The sequence below is a fragment of the Alternaria novae-zelandiae genome (assembly GCF_023758075.1).
Source record: "Alternaria novae-zelandiae strain BMP 2774 chromosome Unknown scaffold_7, whole genome shotgun sequence".
In the NCBI taxonomy this organism is placed as follows: domain Eukaryota; kingdom Fungi; phylum Ascomycota; class Dothideomycetes; order Pleosporales; family Pleosporaceae; genus Alternaria; species Alternaria novae-zelandiae.
In genome coordinates, this window is record NW_026056967.1 from 1,347,604 (window position 1) to 1,371,805 (window position 24,202).

General features: G+C 48.6%; 8 protein-coding genes across 8 annotated transcripts; 4 read left to right on the forward strand and 4 right to left on the reverse strand.

The window, feature by feature from the left end:
• Positions 1–344: 344 nt before the first annotated feature.
• J4E88_004459 (uncharacterized protein) lies at positions 345–1,175 on the forward strand (the record flags this gene model as incomplete). The annotated part of the gene is made up of 1 exon (XM_049398104.1): positions 345–1,175. One exon carries the CDS (start codon positions 345–347, stop codon positions 1,173–1,175), a length of 831 nt encoding a protein of 276 aa, XP_049256549.1.
• Positions 1,176–5,508: 4,333 nt separating this feature from the next.
• Positions 5,509–6,161, forward strand: J4E88_004460 (uncharacterized protein; the record flags this gene model as incomplete). Its single annotated transcript, XM_049398105.1, has 2 exons — positions 5,509–5,644; positions 5,740–6,161. 2 exons carry the CDS (start codon positions 5,509–5,511, stop codon positions 6,159–6,161), a joined length of 558 nt encoding a protein of 185 aa, XP_049256550.1.
• Positions 6,162–6,694: 533 nt separating this feature from the next.
• On the forward strand, positions 6,695–7,753 carry J4E88_004461 (uncharacterized protein; the record flags this gene model as incomplete). Its single annotated transcript, XM_049398106.1, has 3 exons — positions 6,695–6,784; positions 6,847–6,916; positions 6,972–7,753. The coding sequence occupies 3 exons, from the start codon at positions 6,695–6,697 to the stop codon at positions 7,751–7,753; spliced, it is 942 nt and encodes a 313-aa protein (XP_049256551.1).
• Positions 7,754–7,843: 90 nt separating this feature from the next.
• J4E88_004462 (uncharacterized protein) lies at positions 7,844–8,608 on the reverse strand (the record flags this gene model as incomplete). The annotated part of the gene is made up of 1 exon (XM_049398107.1): positions 7,844–8,608. One exon carries the CDS (start codon positions 8,606–8,608, stop codon positions 7,844–7,846), a length of 765 nt encoding a protein of 254 aa, XP_049256552.1.
• Positions 8,609–9,340: 732 nt separating this feature from the next.
• J4E88_004463 (uncharacterized protein) lies at positions 9,341–10,899 on the reverse strand (the record flags this gene model as incomplete). The annotated part of the gene is made up of 2 exons (XM_049398108.1): positions 9,341–10,827; positions 10,875–10,899. The coding sequence occupies 2 exons, from the start codon at positions 10,897–10,899 to the stop codon at positions 9,341–9,343; spliced, it is 1,512 nt and encodes a 503-aa protein (XP_049256553.1).
• A 2,124-nt stretch (positions 10,900–13,023) lies between these two features.
• On the forward strand, positions 13,024–14,253 carry J4E88_004464 (uncharacterized protein; the record flags this gene model as incomplete). The annotated part of the gene is made up of 1 exon (XM_049398109.1): positions 13,024–14,253. The coding sequence occupies one exon, from the start codon at positions 13,024–13,026 to the stop codon at positions 14,251–14,253; it is 1,230 nt and encodes a 409-aa protein (XP_049256554.1).
• A 2,732-nt stretch (positions 14,254–16,985) lies between these two features.
• Positions 16,986–18,697, reverse strand: J4E88_004465 (uncharacterized protein; the record flags this gene model as incomplete). Its single annotated transcript, XM_049398110.1, has 3 exons — positions 16,986–17,541; positions 17,594–18,553; positions 18,600–18,697. 3 exons carry the CDS (start codon positions 18,695–18,697, stop codon positions 16,986–16,988), a joined length of 1,614 nt encoding a protein of 537 aa, XP_049256555.1.
• Positions 18,698–22,416: 3,719 nt separating this feature from the next.
• J4E88_004466 (uncharacterized protein) lies at positions 22,417–23,871 on the reverse strand (the record flags this gene model as incomplete). The annotated part of the gene is made up of 3 exons (XM_049398111.1): positions 22,417–23,329; positions 23,386–23,503; positions 23,550–23,871. 3 exons carry the CDS (start codon positions 23,869–23,871, stop codon positions 22,417–22,419), a joined length of 1,353 nt encoding a protein of 450 aa, XP_049256556.1.
• Positions 23,872–24,202: the final 331 nt, after the last annotated feature.

Here is a 24,202-nt window from a genome sequence, read left to right on the forward strand (position 1 = left end):
GAGTGCACGACGGAAGCCGAGCGACCCTGGATCCGGAATTTTGGCAGTCCTTTAGTCAGCCGTCCCCGTCGGCTCTTCGTAGCCACCGAGCCCATCCATCGTTCCTTCAGGCAGCCAGAATCGTGATTCAGGCGCGCAACAAGCTCACGAGGCGCGTCATAGAGTCCATTCAGCTCTACGTATAAAGCCTTGCGCGTATAATCTCATAACTGACATCGTAGGATATGCTTACCCGTCTCACAGCTCGCACGCCTTTGCGCTTCCTCACATCCAGCCTGTATCTGTCGAGTCTGCACCCGTCGAATCTCCAATCGCTGAACCTCCCGCACACATTACCGCGCACGATGTCCACCTCTACCTTCTCACTCGACCCTGCCATCTTCAACAAGACACTATACAGAAAGATAACAGACATATGGTTCCCTGGCGTCGACACAAGCGGCAAGGAGTTTGACATGAGCATCGCGAAGCGCTGGTTCGCAGGCAGTCCCGAAGAGCGACTTGCCCTCGACGGCCAATGTAGAGATATCTGCGGCAAAGCCCTTGAAGCTATTGGCCCAGAAAAGTTCCCAGAAGCGAATGCGCAACCTTTCCTAGACGAGATTGCGCGCGTCGCGGAGGAAGAGAACAAGGCAGATGGCGCAACAGGAGAAGACGCTGCTTGGACAGCACTCAGCTTCGCACTCCTGTTAGACCAAATGCCGCGAAATATCTACCGCACAGACGAAGGGCTGCGCCTCGTGTATGGGCATTACGATCGCATGGGCGATGCGCTCGTTCGCAACCTTCTATCGCCCGCATCGCCCATTGGCCGCCCCGACAAACACCCTGCGCTCCGTTTCTCTGCCGCGCATAGGACCTGGTTCTACATGCCCCTCATGCATTCCGAAGACCTATTCGCCCATGATCTCGCCGAGGAAATAATAGCGGAGTTCGCGCAAGAACTCGAGGGGTTGGACGGGTACAATGGCACGAAGATGTTGATTGAGAACTACCAGAAAGCTGCAAAGGAACACAGGGATCCAATAGAGCGGTTTGGTAGGTATCCGCATCGAAATGCTGCCTTGGGTAGGACCAGTACAGAGGAGGAGAGGAGGTTTATGGAGGAGGGTGGAGCTACATTTGGGGTTGCGCAGAATCAGAAGGGGGACACTGCGAAGTCAAATGGAACGTAGATAATATAGTAGATTCCTTGCCACTGCTATCCTCGTCATGGCCTTTCAACGTGTGTGTATGCGTGTTCGAAGTTTTTCAGATTGATATGCTAGTAGTGTAACATGGACGTAATACTAGATTATAACCGCAATGCAGGCATTCTCTCTGTCACGAGATAGAGTATCACATCGCTGCGCACAAGACATATTAAGTCTTTCCACGTTATTGAACAACTGAGTTGATTTGCTTGACGGGAGCATGTGTATCTGTCAACCCACCACTCCAACTATCTAATTAGTCTACCTAATAATGCAAAAATAGTTTCTGCTGCCAATCCTGGTCTCTCTGACCCCGCCAGGGCCTCCAGAAGCGCAAAAAGATGGGTCTTACCGCGACTCGAACGCGGGGCCTCTCGCAAGCTATGCTTGGGTTTGCAAGCGTCCAAAGACGCTTGACGCAGAGTTTACTAGAGATTCACGTCGGTCTTTCGCAGCGTGTAGTGGTATGATTCTTGCTTTTATCTAGTGTATGAACCCTGCCTCTAAGCTTAGCCAATGTCTATCATCGCCGTACAGCTCACAACTATTTCTAAGAACAACTTAAGACTTCTAACTTCCTTAAAGATTAAAGAGCATCTTATTGTTAGGTCCCTTATTATTACCGCCTTAGACACAATCTCTACAGGCTATCTTCTCTAGCCTTTAAGTGTTGTTAAAGTTGTAATTATTATTATTATTGTCTTTAAGATTAGAGTTGCTATTATACTTTCTCTTTCTAAGCTCTTAGCCTACATTAGATTTATTATCTATCTTCTTGCTCTTCTTAATAATCTTAGTGTTATACTCTAATTTTAGTAGTGTAAAAGGCGCTAGAATGCTATTGTAAAACTTATTTAAGTTCTTAACCTTATAAGAAGCGTAACTATTCTTACTTATCTTGTTTATAGTCTTTAGAGTAATAGTAGTTATCTTCTTAGTACTTTCTACTAGAGTTCTAAGAGTAATAACTATAATATTAGATATTAATATTCTCTTAGTAATTCTAAGTTCTAGTAAGTGCGCAACTATAAGAAGAGTTCTTAGGTAAGAATAATTTTAATAGGTTAGCGCATAATAGAATTAAGCTAATATTTAATAGATAGAAGATAGACTCTTAGAAGCGCTAGCTATATTAAAAGAGATTCTATCTATAGAATTATATATCTCTTAAAGAAACTATAAAAATAACTATAGTATATTACTAGAATTTATAGAAGTGTAGTTTTTTTTAATAAGTATAATATAGGTAATTATAAAAGCCTTATATAGAGACTTTAATACTAGCACTAGAAGTAAATAAGTAGTAGTCTTAAAGAAATTAGCTAGATATTATCTAGTAAGTAGATTAGTAGTTAATATGCTAGTTAGAACAGCGTTTATTAGGTACTTATTAATATTAACTCTAGTAATATTCTTCTAGTGCTTAAGAAACTCTTAGTTCTTAGTTTTATCTAACTTTGTATACACTACAAGAGCTAAAATTAGTAAGATATAAGTTCTAGACTAACTACTATAAAGAGCCTTAACTTTATTTTAAAATTTACTACTAAAGCTTTAAACGTTAAGTCTATCTCTAGTATAGTATATAAGGCACTTTTTAGAACTATTACTAAGAACTTCTACTAGAAGTATAAGAGAACTAATTATCTACTAGTAATCTTTACTATATATCTTAAGTAATAGTTCTTTCTAGCTAAGAATATATTAGTTTTAGTTATTTCTAGAAGTAATAGTATTAGCTAGTTAGATAGCATAAATATAGATCTTATAGCCTTTAATAGTAGCGCTACTAGAAGTTAATATAGTTATAATCTATAGTTTTTAGTTTCTCTTTTACTCTTTATAGATAGTCTTCTTTAGAGATAAGAATTAAGTTAGTTTAGTCTTTAGTTAGCTTATATTCTTAATTCTTCTATATATAGCTTTCTCTTATATAAATACTTTTATAGCATTAATAGTTTTCTACTTAACTCTAGTAAACGTATAGCTAAAATTATAGTCTATAGAAAGTACCTTCTAGAGTAAAACTATAATCTTACTATAAAGCTCTTTATAGATCTAGTTTCTAGATATATTCTAGAGTAAGTTAAGCGCTATATCTATGCTAAACTAAATAAGCTAGTAAATATAAAAGAAGAGAGTTATAGCCTTAACTAAAGGCAGACCTACTTAGGTAAGATAACTAGAGTAATAGTAAGATATAACTATAACTTTATTATCTCTATCTACTCTAATTATATAAATATAAGGTTATCTAAAGAGCTATAGAAAGTAATTTAAATCTAAATTAATATTTAATAATTACTAGGTCTTAAAGAATAATTTAATAGTAAGAGGCTTAAATAACGTAAGAGTGTAGTAAAAGAGTAGCTAACTATATATAAGAAGAATAAGTAGTTTAGTTATACTAAGATATCTAAGTAAGAGTTTACTAGCTTTTATATAATTAGCTTTATCTTTCTTAAACTATAGAAATAGATCTATAAAAGAAAGATATCTAGACTTAGATATAGTTTTTATAGTTTCTAACTTAAAAGTAGAACTAGCTAGCTTTTTCTAGTACGCAAGATAGTTAAAGTATAAATTAATAATATTAGTAGATTAACGTCTACTCTAGTAGAAAGTACTATCTTTATAGTTATTCTACCTAATATCTAATACTATAGTTATTAATAAAGCGTAACTAATAGAAAGTATAGCTAGAGTAGCTTAATCTTATAAATACTTTTAGAGCTTACTAGAAAAGTTATACTTATCTACTTTAGTTAAAACTAGATTCTTAGTAGTGTATTTACAGGCGTAATTAATATATATCTTAATAGACTTCTTAATATCTTCTAAGTAGAGTTAAAGTAGCTATAGAAGACTAGATATCTTTATTTATAATATTAAGAATATATCTTTATTACTTATATTTATAAGTAAAATTATATCTCTACTACTAGCTTATATATTAATAACGCTAAAACTAAATAGTAAAATAAAAAGTTACTTACGTAGGTTAGATAAAATAGCTAATAATATAGAATCTAATATTATATCTATAATAACGTCTACTTAGACGTTATTAATAATTTCTAGATACTTCTTTTTAGTAACCTTAAGAAAATAGCTAAACTATATATTTAACTTATCTAAGGCGTAGCTAATATTCTAGGTATAGCGTAACTAGGCGTAACTACTAGTTATTCTATAATAGTAAATAGTCTAACGTATATATATGCGTTTAGCTTCTTTAATAGAGTCTACTAGTTTAAGCTAGTAGAAGAGCTTATTATTTATATTATAACTTATATTTATAAGTAGGCTAAGAACTATATAAAACTTATTAATTATAAATTTAAACGTATAGATATAGAATATAGTAGTATTAGAGTCTATAGCTATCTTAGAATTAATAGTTATTAGGTTAAGTAATATATAAAGTTTCTAACTAGTAATCTTAAAAGAATTTTAAAGTAGTAAGACTTATAATTTTATATTATTAAGTCTATAAAATATTAATTAGTTTAGTTTACGTTTAATTCTGCGTTATAAAACTTATAATATTAGAAGCGTCTACTTAAAGAACTCTACCTATAGTAATAGTAATATAATATTACTACGCCTAAGTTACTTAACTAGAAGACTAAAGACTATATTCTATAATTACTTAAGAGTTATGTATTCTAAATATAGAAGTTTACTCTATAGTAGTAGACTAAATCTACTCTTAATCTTATTACTCTCTATAATATTTTAACGCAGCTTATTATTAGGTAGAGTAAGAATATCTAAAATAGAAGGCTAGCTATGCAATCCGCTGTAATTGTGTAGCTGCGAGCTAGCTTTATTACTAATAGAGTGCGGAGTTTAGTCTGCTATTATACTATTAGCTTACAATGCTAGTGTAAGAGGTAGGCAAATCTGCAGAATAACTCGCGGGCGTGTAGGATGCGTACCGACTTTTTACGCGCTAGTGCTAACCGATGGATCTAAGCCCTAAGAGTTTTAGCTAGGTAACCAATGACGCTTACTAAAGCCAAAACACTGGGCTCGAGACAACTGCAGCCAGGATAGTGGCGCAACACGAGGTTTGCTATCATCAGCAGCACCACAAGACTCGTACCCATACACTGGCACAACTGTTATCGGACAGCAGTCAGCACATTGTATGATGTTTGTGTCTTCCGTAATGCATCGGAGGTGGCCGAACCTTCCTTTGTCGCCATAGCTCAGTGCCCCACTGGCAAACCTCGGCTGGCGTCATCCAGTTTCCCCAAATGATCCCCGCGTCGCGTCGCACTCTTCTCTTCCTTCCTTTCCTTTCCCCACCATGTCAACAACCGCCGTACCAAAGTTCAGCCCTGGTGAAGCTGTGACCGAGAAGGATGGGTTGATCCATGGCGTTTCGGCGCAGGAGCTGCAGGTTTTGGGCGAGCAATGCTTTGATGCTAGGGCGAGGGCTTACTGTATGTTTTTCAGGCTTTTACTACGCAGCGTATGATGGTAGAGGGTGTTGAGGATATTTTGGTTGGAGATTGGTACTAACAGAATGTTTGATCAGGCCCATACTCCCTCTTCCGCGTCGGCGCATCCCTCCTCCTGACCACCTCCTCCGCAACCGACACATCCGCCGCGCACACTATAATCGGCGCAAACGTAGAAAACGCGGCTTACCCAGTTGGAACATGCGCTGAGCGTGTTGCCATGGGTACAGCCGTTATCGCAGGCCACCGCATCGGAAGCTTCAAGGCTGTTGGCGTTACAACCGACATCGACGACTTCTGCTCGCCGTGCGGAATGTGCAGACAATTCCTGCGCGAGTTTCTGGCACTAGAGACGCCCATCTTTATGTTCAACAAGGAAGGAAAGTGGATTGTGAGGACAATGGGCGAGCTGCTCCCGCTCAGCTTTGGGCCTGACGTGCTGCCACCGAGGGAACAGCTGAGGAAGAACCAGGAAGATGATAAAGCGAAGACGGCATAGAGTGTGTCATGGGAAGCAGGCATTGGCGGCGTTGTGAGGCAGATACCAGGGGTTTAAGCATCTTGAAGGGCGTTGGCGGGAGGTGTACGGATATGATGGTGACTGGCTGTCAGAATCGGGTGGTGAATGCTATACAACAGAGCTTCAAAGCTCACAAATGCACATCTTAAAATCTTCCTCACAACTGCATCTCCATCATGCGTATACTTATTGGAGCTGTCCGTAAACGAAGCTACCCAGACCCTTCCCTGCCTCTCCCTGCCCCACGAGAGCCCCGCGGAAGCCACCATGCAGCCCGATAAGCTGCTGATAAGCTGCCAACCCAGCCAGCAATCGCACGCCTGCTCCGCATCTCCGCGCCCCGTGGATATGTACACTGACATAATACCTCCTACCCAAGCAAGCAGCTCTCAATCAATAGCTAACAATGATGTGATGTCCTATAGACGCGCTGGTGCGCGTGCCTTCTTTTTCACGTAGTCCTTCGTTCATTGCGAATTCTTGATACCCAAGACCCGTGGAGATTTGTGACCATGGCCAACAACACGAATGGAAGTGGAGTGAGAGATGCGGGTATCACAGATTCGGAGCATTTTTCGCCGTATAGAGCAGATGGGAAATTGGTGAGTTGTTGTCATCTTGGGAAACGAAACGCAACATTGGCTAACATTGCGTTCTGATGTAGTACGGCTTCGTATGCGTAGTAACAGGCGCAACACAACCCGTAGGCAAAGCAATCGTCGCTGAACTCGCCGGTACATCACACCCCCTCAAACACATCCTCAGCTCCCTGCTAACAATCCCCACCAGCCCACGGCGCAGCATGCATATACGCCTGCTCCTCCCTCCCCTCGGAACCCTACGCCGAACTCGCCGACTCAATAAACGCGCAATACCCAAACACAAAAGTGATCGGCTACCCCTACAAGATCAACTCCGAAGAAGACACCCTCGCCCTCATCGACGACGTGCTGAACTCCTGGGGCCGCCTCGATGTCTGGACATCTTCTACAGGTCTACTCGGTCCGCCATCTATCAACCAAACAGGTCCGAAGGATCTGTACGCCGCGTTTGACACGAACGCCATGCCGGCTTTCTTCGCGCTCAAGTACGCGCCGGCTGCTATGCAGAAGACGACGCCGAAAGGGAGTTATCCTAATGCTGCGCCGAAGGATGTTCCGTATGGGAGTATTGTTGTTGTGACGAGTGTTGCGGGGACGTATGGTGGGTGTTGGGCTCCTGCTTTTACTATGGCGTCGCATGCCGCGCTTGGTGTTGTGCGCTCTGGCGTTTTGGTGCTCAAGGGGACGGGGGTGCGTATCAATGCCATCACGGCTGGGCAGATTGATGTGGGTGTTGATCTGAAGGACTGCGGTGTCAAGGAGATGGCGCAAGGCCAATTCCCGCCTGCTGCGTTACAAGGGGAAGAGAGTCAGAAGAGGACGATTGGGCTAGAGAGGGCGGGTAGGCCGGAGGAGGTGGGTAGGACGGTGGGGTTCCTGGCGAGTGGATTCAGTAGTTATATTACGGGCGCTGAGTTGAGGGTTGATGGCGGGGCGGGGGTTATGAACCCCATCACTGTTCCTGTTTAGAAGGGATGGATAGCCGATGGATAGCTGAATTGTTCCGGTATTTCGCGTCGTGTTACCGTACAAGAGCCTTCCCATCTTCCACCACACCACCTAATGTTGCAGCACAACCGGCGCCCCCTTCTCCCAATTCTCAATACTCTCCTTGATATTGACCCAATACCTCAACTTCACCGCCTCGCTCTTCGCTGCCTCAAGATCGTCCCTCTTAAATGCCTCGTCAATTATCTCCGTACTCTCCGCTATCCTCTCTTCATTCCGCTCCCGCATCTCCACCAGATCTTCTTCGCTTTCCGCCTCCTCTATGCTCTCTCTGGCGTCCAGGACCTCCATCAACAGCTCCGGGTCTTCTACCTTCGCTGTCTCATCTTCCGCTACCTCTATTCCGCGTAAGGATAGCAGGTATTGTGCTCTTAGAAGCGGGTTCTGGAGTGTTTTGTAGGCCTCGTTAATGCGTGATGAGAGGGCCTCGGCGCGCTTCTTGTCGGCTTGTGGGTGTAGATCGGGGTGGGCGCGGGCTTGTAGTTGGAGAAATTCCTTCTTGAGAGCGGAGAGGTCGATCGCGAAGGGACCTCCTGGGGGCGGGCCATTTGGCAAGGAGTTGGGGAAGAAGGCGTAGTGTGTTTGTGGGACCTGCGATGATTGCGCTGTGGAGGATTGTTGTGTCTCGAATGGCTTTTCGACTTTATTTGAGCTAGAAGATGAAGACTGAAATCGGCGTGATATCGTCTGGGGCGGTATGCGATGTGCGCAGAGCATGCACGGTGTTGCGCTTGGTCGCGTACGGAACGGCGAAGTGGTGGGCTCGGTGAGAGATGCGCGGATTCTGCGCGCTGCAGACGAACGTACGGAGCGCATTATTGAGATATAAGAAGGTGTATAGGATGATAATTAGGATACGCGATGCGGTGGTGAGTTTCGTGGTCGGAGTGAGTCTTCTAGAAGTGCGGCGGCGAGAGATTTCCGCGTCGAGTTCCGAATGGTTACGTCATCCATCGCCGTCTCACACACGGCGATTATCGAGAAGCGCTGGCACGAATACACTAAATCGTTTGAAAAGCGTTGTAGGGTGTATCCTGCACTATCATGAAGCATAGCTATGGTTTCTTTGCGGGCTATGGAAAATTCGGCCTTCTGGATGTTTACTATTTTTACGACACACATGGACAGCCGACTACGAAAGTGAATTTCATAGTGCTTCGACGGAATTGATGCACCCAGAGATATACATTGTCCTTTCCAAGAAGAGTAGCTCCTTCCAGTGCCTCACCGACATCGATGGAATCATCCGCAGACGAGGCCACGGATTCGCGTAGAGAGCATCATTCCTGCCTAGGTATCGCAGCTCGCACGGCTTGTTGTGCTTTTCTAGCTATGTATTCTCGCGAATATATTCGAGCCATCAAGATGAATTCGTGACGTTGTTGAGTTTGAATTGACCACCGTATCCATGCAGGATACGTACACCAACAGGCCCATAGTCTCGTAATATGAGTCGTTGCAGATGTATACAACAAAAGAAACTCCAACGCCTGACTTCGTGGGCTCGTGACACAGAGAAAACATACTCAGGCGCGACAGACTTCCATCTCAAGTGGGTTTCTGCTCACTATCCTCATCAACTCCGCTTTGGCGAGGTTTTTCTCTCGCCTCCTCATCAGCCTTACGAACCCGATCCTCAAACCGTCGCAGCAGACGCCCTGTAGCTTCTACATTCTTCCGCATCTGATCAGCATCCTCTTTCAAACGCTTGAGGTGCTCAGCGACGTGGAAACCGCTATCGGCTTCGGATATCTCACTGGCACGGGCGGCAGCGTGGTCGAAGTGTCGCAACAACTCTTTTTGTCTTGACCAGGTTGTGCGGATTCGCTCGGTGGCGATGCGCGGGCCACGGTGGTTGCTCTGAGCAACTTCGGCTGAATCGTGTGGAGATTCGTATGGCGCAGTGATGGATTGGGATGTTGCATCGGACTCGACGCTTGATCCTGTTTGCTCGATTTGCCGTAGTTGCTTCAGGGCATCGCGTTCGTGGTACTCGAGGATTGCACATCGGGTAACTATATCAGCGGCCATGTTGTTCAGCAGCTGGATTTCCCGTCGGAGCAGATCCTTCTCTCCATCTTCCTCTGCATGCTGATAGAACTCGTGTTCTTTCTGCCCAAGGTATTGCCATACGTATTGCCATTCCGAACCGATCTTGTTCTTGAGCTCCCGAACTTGCTCCAACCAGTCTTGTATTTTGCTCGCATCTCTTGACTTGAGGTTGTCCTTGTACGCGCGGTAGCCGTTCTCTACATCGGGTCCTGCAAGTTCACCCTCCTTGAACTCGGTCTGGAAGACAGTCTCTTTGTCCATCTCAGCCTTCAATGCATGCAACGGGCTACCATGCGGTGACTGCTGTCCACCAGGACTACCGCCAAATCCTCCCATCCCTCCGATACCGCCAAGTTGAAGAGGACTCCGAAGAATAGTCATCGTCTGAGACGTGTGATACCAGAGCGCGAGTTTGCCGATTCGAGAAAGGGATGCTTTCGCTTGTTCGTTCTCCTGCAACTTTTCGTACTCTTTTCGTCGGTTGGCCATTATTGTGTAATCGAAGAGCTGTAGGAGTTGTGGGGGCAGGCGAACGATGTAGAATTGTCCGGCCTTGTAGCCAAGCGCACACCCAACTGTAGCCGCTCCGAAGAATCGCGCGAAGCCGTAGACGCCGGGTAGAGCACGCGGGTTCAGTGCCAAAAATGCGCCCACCACTCCTCCCCCAAGTGTCGCATCTTCCCACGTCCAGTGCTTTGTCCGTTCCCATAGCTTACCCGGCTTGGGCTGTATCCCTTCCATCTTGAAGACGCCCCGGTGCAGTTCATGTCGCCCATAGATTCCCGAGGCGGTAAATGTGAGGTCTACGGCACCGATCAAGGCGGCGGACTTGAGGAAGACGCCAGGTCGTGAGCGGCCAACAAGGGCGAAGCCGCCAGTAACGGCTGCAGCGGCGATTGAGGATCTCCATGGCGATGCGATAAGGTCGCGCTGTGTGGCGATTGCGCCAGGTGGTCTTCCGGTGATGGCATGCTGACTCTCGCCTGGATCATGTTAGGATACCGGAGCTACATCTGGTCGCGCAACTCACCTTCAGGAACCAGCAACCGCACCATGGTGGATTATGACTTTTCCAGCGTGTGCAAAGGTGGAGGTAAAGCCGTGGTCGCCATCGGAGGTTGATGTTGCGACGTTGATGCGGCGTAGACGGAGGTGCTGGAAGGTACGCGCGCTTCCAAGATTCCGAGGAGCGCGTCCATGATGTCGAGGCGAAGATGCAGCGACCCTTGCGATAGCGCATCCGCCGCGACAATCGTACTCGAATACCCTTGCATTACCATTGTTTTCACTATGATGTTTTTTTTTAAACAATATATACGCCAAATGATGCTTTTGGCATCTGAACTTGTTCTGAAATTATCCTGTAAATCTCCAGGCTATTGTATATCTTGTTGTACGCATCGTTGATTGAACTTAGTGTGCTGCTTGTTTGGAGTGGCAAAAATGAGATTGTGTATAAAAGTACCACGTCAAACAACCTGAGTTACTTCAGCTTCCGACCACCTCAACGACTAATGGTCAGATCACTCCAGAACTATCAGTGTGCATCGTCTCTACCGTAAGCTAGTCAGATTACCCCTCCATCGTTCGTGTTCGTGTTGTGGTCCCCACATGTGGGAACTCAGCCGCTCAACACTGAGCCGTAGCTCCACCGTGACTTAACCAATTACTTCATAGTTGCTGTGGGTTATTGATGCAGAGCGGGGCTGCGAGATGCGGCCAGACCGTTTGAGCTCAGATTATATTGTGACTAATTGGCCATCCCTCCATCAACAGTTGCAACAGCAAAATGGTCTTATGGTGTATGTACCAGCATTCGTCTTCCGACCAACAAATTCTGACATACAACAGCTAGTGGTATGATTCTCGCTTAGTAAGTTGACCGTGCCACAAGTCGCCCTTCTCATCCTAACACCTCACAGGGGTAAACCCAAGCACAGCTTGCGAGAGGCCCCGCGTTCGAGTCGCGGTAAGACCCATTACTTTTTTTTGCTTTCGAGAGAGACCTAGTCTTAAAAAGTGATAATAGCTAGTAGTGTAATGCTCGCTTATTCGAGCTCTCTTTTGCTCAGTCGGTTGCTCTCTTAATTCACAAACGACTGCAACACACCCCGCATACATGCTAAGCGACAAGACATCAAACCAAACAGCATACCTAGATCTAAACACTCAGTTATGGCTAAAGACAACAGGACTAATACTTCCAAATGCGTCCCAGGACGTGTTCTATCCAATCCACTTTCTTTGTCTCACTTTCTTTGTTAACCCGTCTCGGACAGCAAAGCTACATTCATGCCAACACCAACATACAAACATTTCAGGGAAATTAGTCTTCATCCTCAATTTATCCGGGTACGCCACTTGGAGTTCGCATCCGCTACCCAACCTACGCGCGGTCGCCATCTCAGTCGCGCGTGTGCCTACTATCAAGCTCTACTTCCGGCCCTTGGTTCTTGTGAACCAGGCATCTTCTTCCTTTCTCTTTGCGTCCTCAGCTTGTTTCTTCTCATCTTGTCGCTCTTTATACTCTCTTCGGTCTGCAGCGTCAGCTACTCCCTCACAAGCCTGGCACCCACCGCTCGCATAGTAGTCAATTCCGTGCGCCTCACATCGTAACAGGTGCTTTCTACACCAGCCGGTCTGTCCACACCAGCAGTGGTGTGTTACCTTGGATCCATATTTGCGTGCCATAGTAAGAGTCGAAAAGGGTCGGGAAGTCTGTTCAGTTGAGTGCTGGTGTGAATTGATACGTGTGTTATGCTCGATTACTTAGAGAGTACCCAGGCGTATTTAACTACCCAGGGGACGGGCTATTGGGCCTTGAGTTGAAAAGCAGTGTAACCACTGCCTTTCTCTGGCGCTCGTTCTTCATCTTGCTGCTTCATTCGCACACGGAAACCTTTCGGATTGAATTGAGACCCACACTCTCTTTGTGAAAGTCGCCCTCCAGCACTGTTACATTTCACACAACGCTCACAGGACCTCTTATAACGTTGAACACCGCTGCTCCTTTATTGGGGTTTGCCAACCAGACTCCACCACTCCATTGGTCTGGAGTTATGTCCGATACGAAGATGTCACCCAGCGCTACGCCTTTGGAACAGACGGAGCCCGCGCGAGATACTGAAAATGACTCGGCTTCTATCGCGAGTTCCGACGTTTCAACTACCTCTACTGAAATGTTCGAACATGAGCCCTTCGAAACTTTCCAGGTCAAGGTAGTCGAGCTATGTCAGAAGGAGTGGCCGAATCTCTCTAGAGACTCTTTCACCATCACACGTATGGATGGTGGCTCTTACAACCGCGTGATCAACATCCAGGTCGACGGGTCTCGATATCAAGCTAGCTGGGTTGAGCGGCAGGTACGCTGGTTTCTTCGAACGTTTTGTCCCGGTATGTTACGCAAGACGGAGCTCAGAGACTATGTGCTGCGTATACCGCGCATGGAGCATGCGTGGGTTGAACACGAAGTTTCCATCCTCAAGTTTCTTGCAGCGACGAGCATCCCAAAACCCAAGATCAAGACTTTCAGCTTCTCAACTGAGAACCCAATTGGAAGCCGATACACGATCCAGCCACGTGTTCCGGGGAAGTCAGTAATCGACGTCTATTCCGAGCTCAACACGCAGCAGCGCATCTCCTTCGCGAGAGATCTAGGCTCTGCACTGAAGGAGATGAGCAAGATCCAGTCGCCATCTCCTGGCACACTGAACCCAGACAGCATTCTCGCTGGATCATCAGAAGCGCAGCTACTGCGATTACAATGCCCACCACGAAATGCGTTTCGCCAAACCAATGAGCCCTTCGTGGCAGCTACCCCTCAAACAGTCCAAGAATTCCTCATGTCACAATTCGCTCGTCAACGAGCGTTCGACCTAACCCTCAATCGCAAATTTCTGAACCCTTGGAAACCGTTTACAGCCATCATACAGCATCTACACACGCTTGGCTTCCTTAACGACAACATCTACGCACTCACACACATGGATCTAGAGCCACGCAACATGCTCATCCACATCACCTCTCCCACCACCGCTACCCTCTCCGCAATCTTAGACTGGGATGAGACCGTCTTCGCCCCCACCTTCATGAACTGCCGATCCCCATACTGGCTATGGAATTTCGAAGAGAGCGATGACGAACCGGAAGAGGCTGATGCCAACGACATACCAGAAGACTTCGATCTTGCGGCCGTAAAGAAGTCGTTTGAGGATGCTGCTGGTGAGGACTATTGCAAGTGGGCCTATACGCCCGAGTATAGGATTGCGAGGGATATCACAAGATTGGCTATTATGGGGATTTGGTCTAATATGGACTATGATGAGGCGAAGGAGATTTTGAAAGAGTGGAATGCGGCTTATCCTCAGCTGGAGGTATGTGGGATTTTTGATGATGGGGAAGAAGATTAGGGTCGTAAGAAAGTGCGATGCCGTCACAACAATGTGAGAAACGTCGTTACAGGAAACTCTCCAAGGACGTGCCACGTATATCAAACCCAAGTAATTATAAGCCATTTCAACATTTTCCGTTACTCACTGTCGCTTCTTGAGCACCAAAATGACTGAGACCAATGCGGCATAGCGAACCCATACAATGGGCACTTTTAGAGGCCGTAAGTCTTGCTCCACCCTCTTCCAACTTTGTCATCTTTTTTCCTTCATCAGTTCGAACCTCCAGTCACCCCACCTTCAGCAATCGCGCCGTCTTCACTTGCTTTTATCATCTTTTCCATCAACATCGTCTTCCTCTTCGCCATCGCAGCCCTCATCGTCCGTCAAGTCCGAAATAAGTACTATGTCCTGCTTGAGCTCTTCTGGGTCCTCTTGACACACAGTGTACGAAGGCCAGTCCTCACTCAGCATAGGTACGCTCCTGGTTTCGGATACTACCCCGCCGTTGAAGCGAAATTCTGCCCTCTTGCGCTTCATCGTGTATTGCCCTGCAAGGATTTTCGCAGCTATAACCAGAGTGTTGTTCGTGACAGCGCGCTCATCTGAGCCCATGTCACTCATCTTGGAGAAAGCGAGGAAGGTTCGGAAATGAGGGTGATGTCGGTACCTTCCCTCTTCGCCAAAAGTCTTGATGAGTTGGTAAATTGAGTCGGGATGATCGCAGGAAAGCGGAATGAAGTCGAGCTTGTAGTCACCGCGAGGAAACGTCCACTTCAAGAATCGATCGATCAGCCACAGTAAGTCCCCGGCGTTGGCGGGCAAGTAGTCTTTCCGGACTTTGGCGACATAGCGGGCGATCGAGGCTGGGTCCAAGTCTTTCGAAGGGAAAGGTAGTCCGCGTGTGGTCTCAGATTGAGCAAAGAACGACGCTGCAATGTACCTACTATCCGGGTGGAAACGAAAACCACCGAGCCACCCGGGTAGGAGGATATCCGAGAGCTTGCGTCCGGTGATCTTCTCCCAATGATAAAAGAACAGTTCGGACACGAAGTTTCTTCCCTGGGTGATGATGAGACTTGCGATTGGGAGTGTCTCCAGCTTGGTCTTCCCGGCAGCTGTCGGTGTACGTCTACCCATGCTTTCACCATATCGATTGCGTATATCGATCCCGCCATGCGTGCTACATGCGAGGTTAGAAGATATCTGAATGTGTCAAAGAAAGACTTACTAGTAAAGATATCTCTTCTCCGCTGTGTAAGAGAAGCGATGGTCGGGTGGTAAGATGAAATTCGAGAGCGACCACGACTTTCCATTACCTTCCGAATCTTGTTCCGACCATTTGAGCGAGTGGCGCTTGGAGTCCAAACCAGTCCCAAGTTCCCAGGTGTATTCCTCAATCTCAACTTCGTATCCGACGCCGAGCTTAGCCATGTCTGAGGGTTCTTTCGTTTGAGTGTGGTATGGATTTCGGAAGATGCGAAACGCTCGTCGGTGGTGTATAAGCAAAAGGCTCGAATCAGAGATTTCATACACAATTGTGCGTTTGATATGGACCCTGCCAAGCTTTTTGTGGTCTCATCTGTCTGGTGTTTGTTGGAGTGAGTGAAAGGTGAAAGAATGTTTACGATGAGGTCATCACGGCCGTCAAACTTGGAGAAAAGTCCATACGAGTGACTTCAATAGTATACGCAAAAGATGTTCAAGTGTCAGCTTAAGCTAAATACTATGTTGATCTTGTCAAAAAGAGAGTGGAGATGCCATTGTTGCGCCAGTATCACCGCCTGTCTCCGTATGTGAAATCAGACGTCCATAATCAACCATCCAACAACGAAGTCAGGGCGATGTTGAATTCTATTTATAACACAAGCTGCAAATCGCTTCAAAACTCACCAACAACATCAAGCAGCCTTCTTTTGAAGATATAGGACACGCTCGCAGCGTCGTAGTTCAACTACACCCGCTGGATATACTTTCCATCGTGATTGGCTTGACTGCTGCAAACAGTAATATGCACTAGCATCCGTAGTCGCACTATAGTACATGGATCATCACCTCGAGCCGCGAATCCCTTCGCAGATCAAAAGTAACTTGTTCGTTGACCCTGAAACAGTGAGGGGTCGTGATGTGCAGTGAGACATGCCACCACCCAACCACGTGCCAACATACCTAGGCAGTCTGATATCTCTAGACAAGCCACATCCACTGTTAATCACAACCTACGCGCATCTCCGCCATCCATCACAATCGCTGATCAGACATCTGACCAAAAGCCATCGTATCTGATGCGTATCAAGGTTGCAAGCGGCTCGATGCAAGTCCGCCGCTAGCTTAGCCGCAGCACTAGAGTTGGGGTAGATCTGGGGAAGGCGCGCGTGGCGCTGCGGAGTGTCTCCGGCTGGACATCGATGGCAGATACAGTTGGGAGACGGCCCGCACGCTGGTTGGTCGCTTAAAGACATGCTGGGAAAATGGCGCACAAGTGGCGAGGCCTATCTGAGAGCTGGACTATGAGCTATATTCGTTCCGGTGGAATGAGTCCGATAGACACGAAAGATGGAGATTGAAGACGGGTGGAAGGCAAGAGGAAGCACAGCAAGTGGTAATGTAGATGGAAGTGATAGTATCATAATTCATAGATGATGGATATATACAATGCTGCGCTATCAAGCGAAATCAAACAGCTAGTCGGGTATTTACAAGTGTGGTAGGGAATCTCTCATAACTCTTCGTGGACTCCGTAAGGTAGATGCTTAGACAACAGTCTTCTCAGGGTACTCGGTGTAGGTAGCGCTCCTCTTGCGGGAAGCATCAGCCTCGATATCGGTAAGGCTGGCACGGCGGTTGTCGGCATGCATGTCCTGGACGTCCTGGAAGGAGATGGAAGGAACGAAGCCGGGAGACTTCCAGGCCTGGGAGCACTTGCCGTAGAGCTCGTCGACCTGCTCGAGGGAAAGACCCTTGGTCTCGTAGATCATGGCCCAGACGAAGAAGATGCAGATGAAGCAGCATCCGCCCCAGACGAAGAAGACCTTGGCGCCCATGTTGGCGTTGCCGGGTCCGTCGTTGACCATGTAGGGGGTGGCGTATCCGATGGCAAAGTTGAGGAGCCAGTTGGATGCAGTTGTCATGGAGAGCGACTTGGCGCGGACCTTGAGAGGGAAGATCTCACCAGTCACAACCCATGCGACAGGTCCCCATGAGCAGGCGAAGAAGAAGATGTAGATGCAGACGAATGCGATCAAGGCCTGCTGGGCAGCCTGGTTGTCGATACCAGCAACGGTACCGGTAATGGCAACAATGAATTGGCTGCAGAAAGTCAGTATATGTCTCACTTGCACTTTGTATAGTCAGAACTTACCAGACAGCCATACCGACAGCGCCGAAGAGGAGAAGGTTGCGGCGACCCCACTTCTCAACAAGATAGAGACCGGGGAAGGTGGAGGCGACGTTGACGCAGGAAGTAATCATGGTGACGACGAAGGGGTTGCTGATACCCGAGTTCTGGAAGAAGGATGTTCCGTAGTAGAAGATGAAGTTGACACCAGTGAGTTGCTGGAGAGACTGGAGGGCGCAACCAGTGAAAAGGCGCTTGCCCAAGTTACCACGGAAGCAGTCGAGGTAGGTGGCCTTGCCAAGAGACATCTCATACTCGTGGTTGGCAGTGATCTCAGCCAACTCCTCAACAAGAGCCGGGTCGTCAACGTTGAGGCGGCGAAGGGTAGAGAGAGACTTGGCAGCCTTTTCTGGGCGGCCCTTCTTGATGAACCAGCGAGGAGTCTCAGGAAGCCAGATGCAGCCGACGAAGAGGATGATAGCCCAAGCGAATTGAACGGCGATAGGGATACGGTAGGAGCCAGTGTCAGTCCTGTCCTTCGTGGAGTTGTTGACGATAGCAGCGAGTAGAAGACCGATAGTAATAGCAAGCTGGTAGCAACCAACAATGGTACCACGAATCCACTTGGGGGCAGTCTCGGATTGGTAGAGCGGGATGGTGGCACTGATCATACCAACTCCGTAGCCAGCGAAGAAACGTCCAGCAACGAACATGGGGATGGCAGTGGCGACGGTCTGGAGAATGACACCAACACAGAAGACGATGTTGCTGACAACGAGACCGAGGCGGCGACCGAGGAAATCAGCAGTGGGTGCTGCGGTGAGAGCACCGAAGAAGGTACCGGCAGAGAGGATAGAGACGATCAAGGAGGTCTGCTCGGCGGTGACATCGAGCATGTTGTCCTTTTTGTTGATGTAGCCAGTGCTGAAAAGCTGTCGCCAGTGGTGCATTCCAAGAATACCACCAATGGTACCGGTATCATAACTATACTTGTTAGTAGAACTCTTGAGAAAGGATCAATCGTGCATACCCAAACAGAACACCACCAAAGGCAACGAACAGGCCGACCAAGATGGCGGGCGCGGTCGAGCCAGCTACGCCCTCAGGCTTCTTCAACATCAGACCCATGATTGGCGACTGTCTGTGGAAGTAAAATGGGTGTGGAAGGAAGACTCAGGTCCAGGGAGATGATTGAGTACTCGGATGAGGATGACTATCACCCCAAGGCGGGCTGCCCATCTTTAAGTACATTTGGGGAACTGTTCACCGAGCCTGGGGATCTCCATGGGCAGCTGTCTAGTCTGGAGACTGGAAGCATGGGGTCAGCGCGCTAGTCCCGCGGCTGGCCAGCAGGCTAGCGACAGTAGGTCCGAAGCGACTGGGGTAGCTTAGTGGGTGGTCTTAGCCATGATGGTGTTGGAGCTAGAGCAGACCAGACGCTGACCACTAGCACGTCGCTGGCCTGTGGATGCCATAGCGTTCAAATCATCGTGAGCCAATTCTAGTAGATTTGGAAATCATGGAGCCGAGATTCAGCTAGCGCAACGTTATCCAGCGGTCCCACGTTCGTGTTGCTGGAAAACGATGGCAAATATCGTCGGGTACGTGACACACATGGTCAGTCTGCTGGCACACGCACCCAACAGTGAGATGACAGTCGCGTGTCGGGGCGAAGACGGGGCGTAGGAGCAGCTAGCTGATAGGACACTAGATGGTAAGCGTCGCCTTTAGCCGTCATGACCTGTCAAGTCGGGTGCGTGTAAGCCATGAACCACTGACCTCATTCTGCGGGGATGCATCTTGGTATGCAGGCAGACACCGTTCATCGCCTCTGCTCGATAGACGTGGTTGCTGAGCAAACCATCAACTGATGTTCGTCTGCTGTTGATCGTCAAACGGGCACAGCGCATTACTCAACGAATCTGTGATGTTTCGCTGGTCAATACGATCACCAATTGGCAACGCGTATGCAGACAAGCCTTTCCATGCGCGATTGCTTAGACGGACGGCATCCAACTGTTTGCAGTATGGTGGTAGAAGGATTCTGGAATATCGCGACTCCGGTGCTCGGTGTTGCTAACATCGGCCGAAGAGCTGGTACCAGCGGGCAGTCTGTGGGAATCCAAGCGCATATCGAAGAGGTGGGGAGATGAGTAGCGTGCAGGATTTTGCTTCTGGCCGCGCCAAAGTCGCAGAAAGACCCCAGGGTAAACGGGGTGCATTAGTTCCCATGCCCTCCGTGAGGCTCAACAAGCATGCTAGAGCACGATAGCGTGGTCTCGGCCAACCAGACGAGGCGGCTACGGTAGCCTCGAACCATGCACCCAGCGCTTGGTCGAACTGTCGGGAGGATTTTCTTGGCCTAACCGATGTAGGGCTGGCAGTCCGGTAGTGTTTAGCTGCGCAATGCATCTGGAGGCGAAAATCTCGTATGCATGGAGTCTGGCAGCAACTCCGCTCAATAATCGGGGTCCACTCGAGACGTGTTCTTGGAACAGAACACGGCTGGTCATGTGGTCTGGATACCGAGATCCACCAAGGCGGCTCCGATATGGCGTATTTAGAGATAATCGCGGCACGGAGAGTTGGTAAAGTCGGAGTCGCCTCCACTATGCATGGGGCGCGTCACACCAGCGTGACTCCCCGTGGAGTACGAGTTTCATGGGGATCACGAGACTCGAATTCCAGCTGTCTCGTGACATTTGTGCCAGGATGATGGCGATTTTGCAGAGATGACGGATTTGTGCCAAAGTCGCAGGTCAGGTCAAGCTCGTCGGATGCCCGTTCAAGCTCGCGAGCCAAGACGGCTTGGCCGAGGCACGCTGTCGCCAGGCCGGATAGTCGCTTCCTCCGATCCGAGAAGTCGGAGGCACTGACCCGTAGTGTTCTCGGTATGAGCATGTCATGACACACTCTCATGAAGCACTCCTTGATGCATGGCTGGACTACGAAGTCTCAATCGAAAGCGATCTTATCGTAAGGGTCTCATGCCATAACCCTAGAGACATGACGACAGCATCTGCAGGCTGCGCAGTGCGAGCATCAATGCGGGGGATCGACGCAAGCCACAATATTCCCGCCACTGTCTGCGAGGTCACGAGCGACACGACATCAGCTGAAGGGCATGTGCACGTAGCACCAGGTCTACCACGGAATACAGTACACGCTTGACATGTGAATGACGAGCCCTGCCCCCGATCTAAGAATGGATACATTCAATGCGCATATACCCTCGTAAGCGAATGCGACTTTTCCTCACCATTAGCAGAAAGCAATGATGGCCAGGCAAGCGACGTCCCTCGACCTGGCACCAATCTCATCTGCTCTTGGAGCTCTCTACTACCATTGTATCATTTCAAGCTCAATGTGGTACTCTGCAATGGAGGAAGATTCCGTCGACTTTTGAGACGTGTTCGGTACTTACAGGAGGGTTACAAGTAGTCCGAGGACCCAACACTTGATTCAAGCTCTATTCCAGGGAATGTCATGGTATCAAGCTTGTTCTAGCAAACATCAAGTTGATGCAGAACCTTGAGTAAGTCATAGAAAGAGAAAGGTGCTCACTGTCAACAGAAGCAAGTCGCACCTTCCTCGCCAACCAGCCAATGACAACACACCCCAACGCGTCGTCTCTTCCCCACCAAACGCGTCTTTCATCCACCCTCACCGCCCCTCCAAACAACCCAACTTCCATTCTCGAAAAAATTATGTCAGACACGCCAATTCCCATCCACGAGCCGCCGTCTCTGCCATCGTCACCCCTCCCCAAGCGAACCAAAGTCATTGACCCCACTCCTCTCTCGCACGCCTCCACTTTACCACGAGGAACAGACTCGGGCGCCGCTACACCAACACCTCTAGCAGCTTCACACCTGCCCAGCCACGACAACATGACAGCACTACAACCTTCAGCGCCAGTCGGTGCTTCGTCATTAGCTAGTGCAGCGGCGGCGGAGCAGCAATTGCAAGTACAATTGCTGAGTCCGAATGCCAAGGCGCCGACAAAAGGAAGCGCTTTCGCCGCTGGACACGATCTGTACAGTGCGGTAGAGACTGTGATTCCAGCGCGGGGAAGGGCATTGGTAGCGACGGATATCAAGATCTCTGTACCGGATGGGACGTGTACGTATTCTGTCATATACTCCAGCCCTTGGAGAGGTTGCTGTAGACATCATGCTAACGTGTGTTCAATAGACGGCAGAGTAGCACCCCGCTCCGGTCTCGCCTACAAACACGGCATCGACACTCTCGCCGGCGTAATCGACGCAGACTACCGCGGCCCCGTCGGCGTCATCCTCGCCAACCTATCCGAGAACGATTTCCCCGTCAAGATCGGTGACCGCATCGCACAACTCATCGTCGAGCGCGTCGTCATGCCCAGCGTAGTCGTCGTCGACCAATTAGAAGATACCGTACGAGGAGCTGGTGGCTTCGGCAGCACAGGAGGCTTTGGCGCAGCGGCGGCCGTTGCAACCCAGGCGGCGGAGACCGCGACAGAAGCTGCCGAGGTGGCTGAAGTAGCCGCGGACAGTGTGAAGGCTTAGGTGGCTGCATGCCAATTTAGGAAAAAACTAAACACTCTAGAGCCTACGTTGACGTTAGCTCACCTACTTTGCAAGTTCTTGTTTTAATGTAGTCTGCAGACCTGTTTAGTTTTTTTTTATTTAAGGTAGAGAAACTAAACACCCTAGAGCCTACGTTAACGTTAGGTTACCCACTTTGCAGGTCTTTGTCTTAATGTAGTCCGCAGGCCTGTTCAGTTTTTTTCTTGTATGAGGTGGTAGCCACGGACTGACGATGCTTTGGCATTCATACAATTCAACGCGTAACGTCTACACAACCAGATATCATGAATCACCCGCCTCCTTCTCTCCCTCTCCAACAACTTTGCCCTGCGTCCCTGACTGAAGCACCTGCATCGCCCCACCATCCTTCATCCCAACACCCAAATGCAACACATTCAACTCATCCGGCTTCCTCTCCCCAACATCCGCTGGTACACTCTGTCCCTCATACACTGCGCGTGGCCTGAATCGCTCCAGATCCGGCGGATCAATCATCTCCTTGACGTACCGCGGAACCGTCACCTCACTCGCATTCATAAGCGCCAAATGCCTCTTCCTGCTAACCTCCTCATCCGCCTCATCGCCCTCACCCCGCCCTTCCTTCGCAGCACGCGCATCATACGCAGCCATCTTCTCCTGACACGCAGACGTCGTACGTGTAAGTATCGCTTGCATAGACGCAAGAACCTTCTGACACGCCTTCGCCAACGGCAGTTCCTGAGCCGGCACATCATCAGGTGAGCGCCAGCTCGGTTTCGCGTGCAGATCAAACTCGGGTGTAGACGCGTCGTGTACGGCTTCGATGAGACGAGGGATCGTGAGCGCGGCAAACATGTCTCCTGTTCCTGAGAAGAAGAGCGGGAGTTGCGGGGTGTCGATGCGGAAGAGACGGGGTTTGTAGTCCGAGGTTGCGGTTGAGCCGATTATTGTCAGGTTTTCGATGGAGGAGAGGTCGATTTGGGGGGTTTGCAGTTGGGGGGCTGGTTGGGAGCTTGCTGCGTCGAGGTGATGGGGGTCTGAGGGCGTGTGGGTTCCGGTGCCGGCTTTAGATACTGGTCTTGAGGGTATGGTCTGGTTGTCGCGGGTCAGGCGGAGGGAGGTTATGATTACGTGCGGGACTTGGTAGGTCTTGTGGAGGACTTGGATGGCGGCGGCGAGGGACTTGAGGTCGGTGATGGGGGTATCGGACAGTAGTCTGTGTCTCTGTTAGGAAATGCGGCGCGTATTCGACTAGTCTCCAGATGTACTTACTCGGCCTCGAACTGGTTCGGGAGTATGAGATCTGCCTCGCGCAACAGTCCCTTGTACTCTGGTACTTCATCCTCCGGAATGTACAACTTGCCATTGTCGCCCATGACCGGATCGAGCACTATCTCTGTCAGTCCTGCCTCCTGCCACCTCACACGAGAACCCACCCCAGAAGAAGCTGCCCGGCTTCGTCCCAGCATTGAACTTGATATCTCTGCCAATCGTCCCTATCGTTTGTACGGCCTCGGCACTGGGCATGTATCCGGTCAAGAGGACGTCGAAGTTGGTAAGGTTCGCCTGCTGTAGCCCTTCGTACAGTTCGAGGATTTCGCTCGCGGATGTCTTGGTGCCTTTGACTTGCTTGTATGCGGTGTGATTACCTGAGTTGTTAGCTATGCGCCAGTCGATGGGAATAATGTACCTACTGTAGTGCACAGTGTTGATCGCAGAGACGTCGCAACCTAGCGATTGCATGACAAAAGTGGCCATTTTGTTCCCAACATAGCTCAGCTCAATGTCAGTGTACTGCATTCACCGCGACGACACGCGACTCACCCATGGACCACCTATAGCATGTTAGCAAGAAATGATGTCCCGCGCGTGAGTCTTACATGACTGGCAATCGCAAGCACGCGCGTGTCCGGTATCAGCGTGTCAGAAGCCATGATGTATGATAGTAAGAAACAGTCAAGTGAGGGAGGTGAAATAGAGCGTGCAGGCGGGGTATGTTGTTGATTTACTGTTGATCTCCTTATCTGAAATTCCGCGACATGACGTGAAGCCGTTGGTGGGGCAGTAGCTTTCCTTTTGTGCCTAGGGC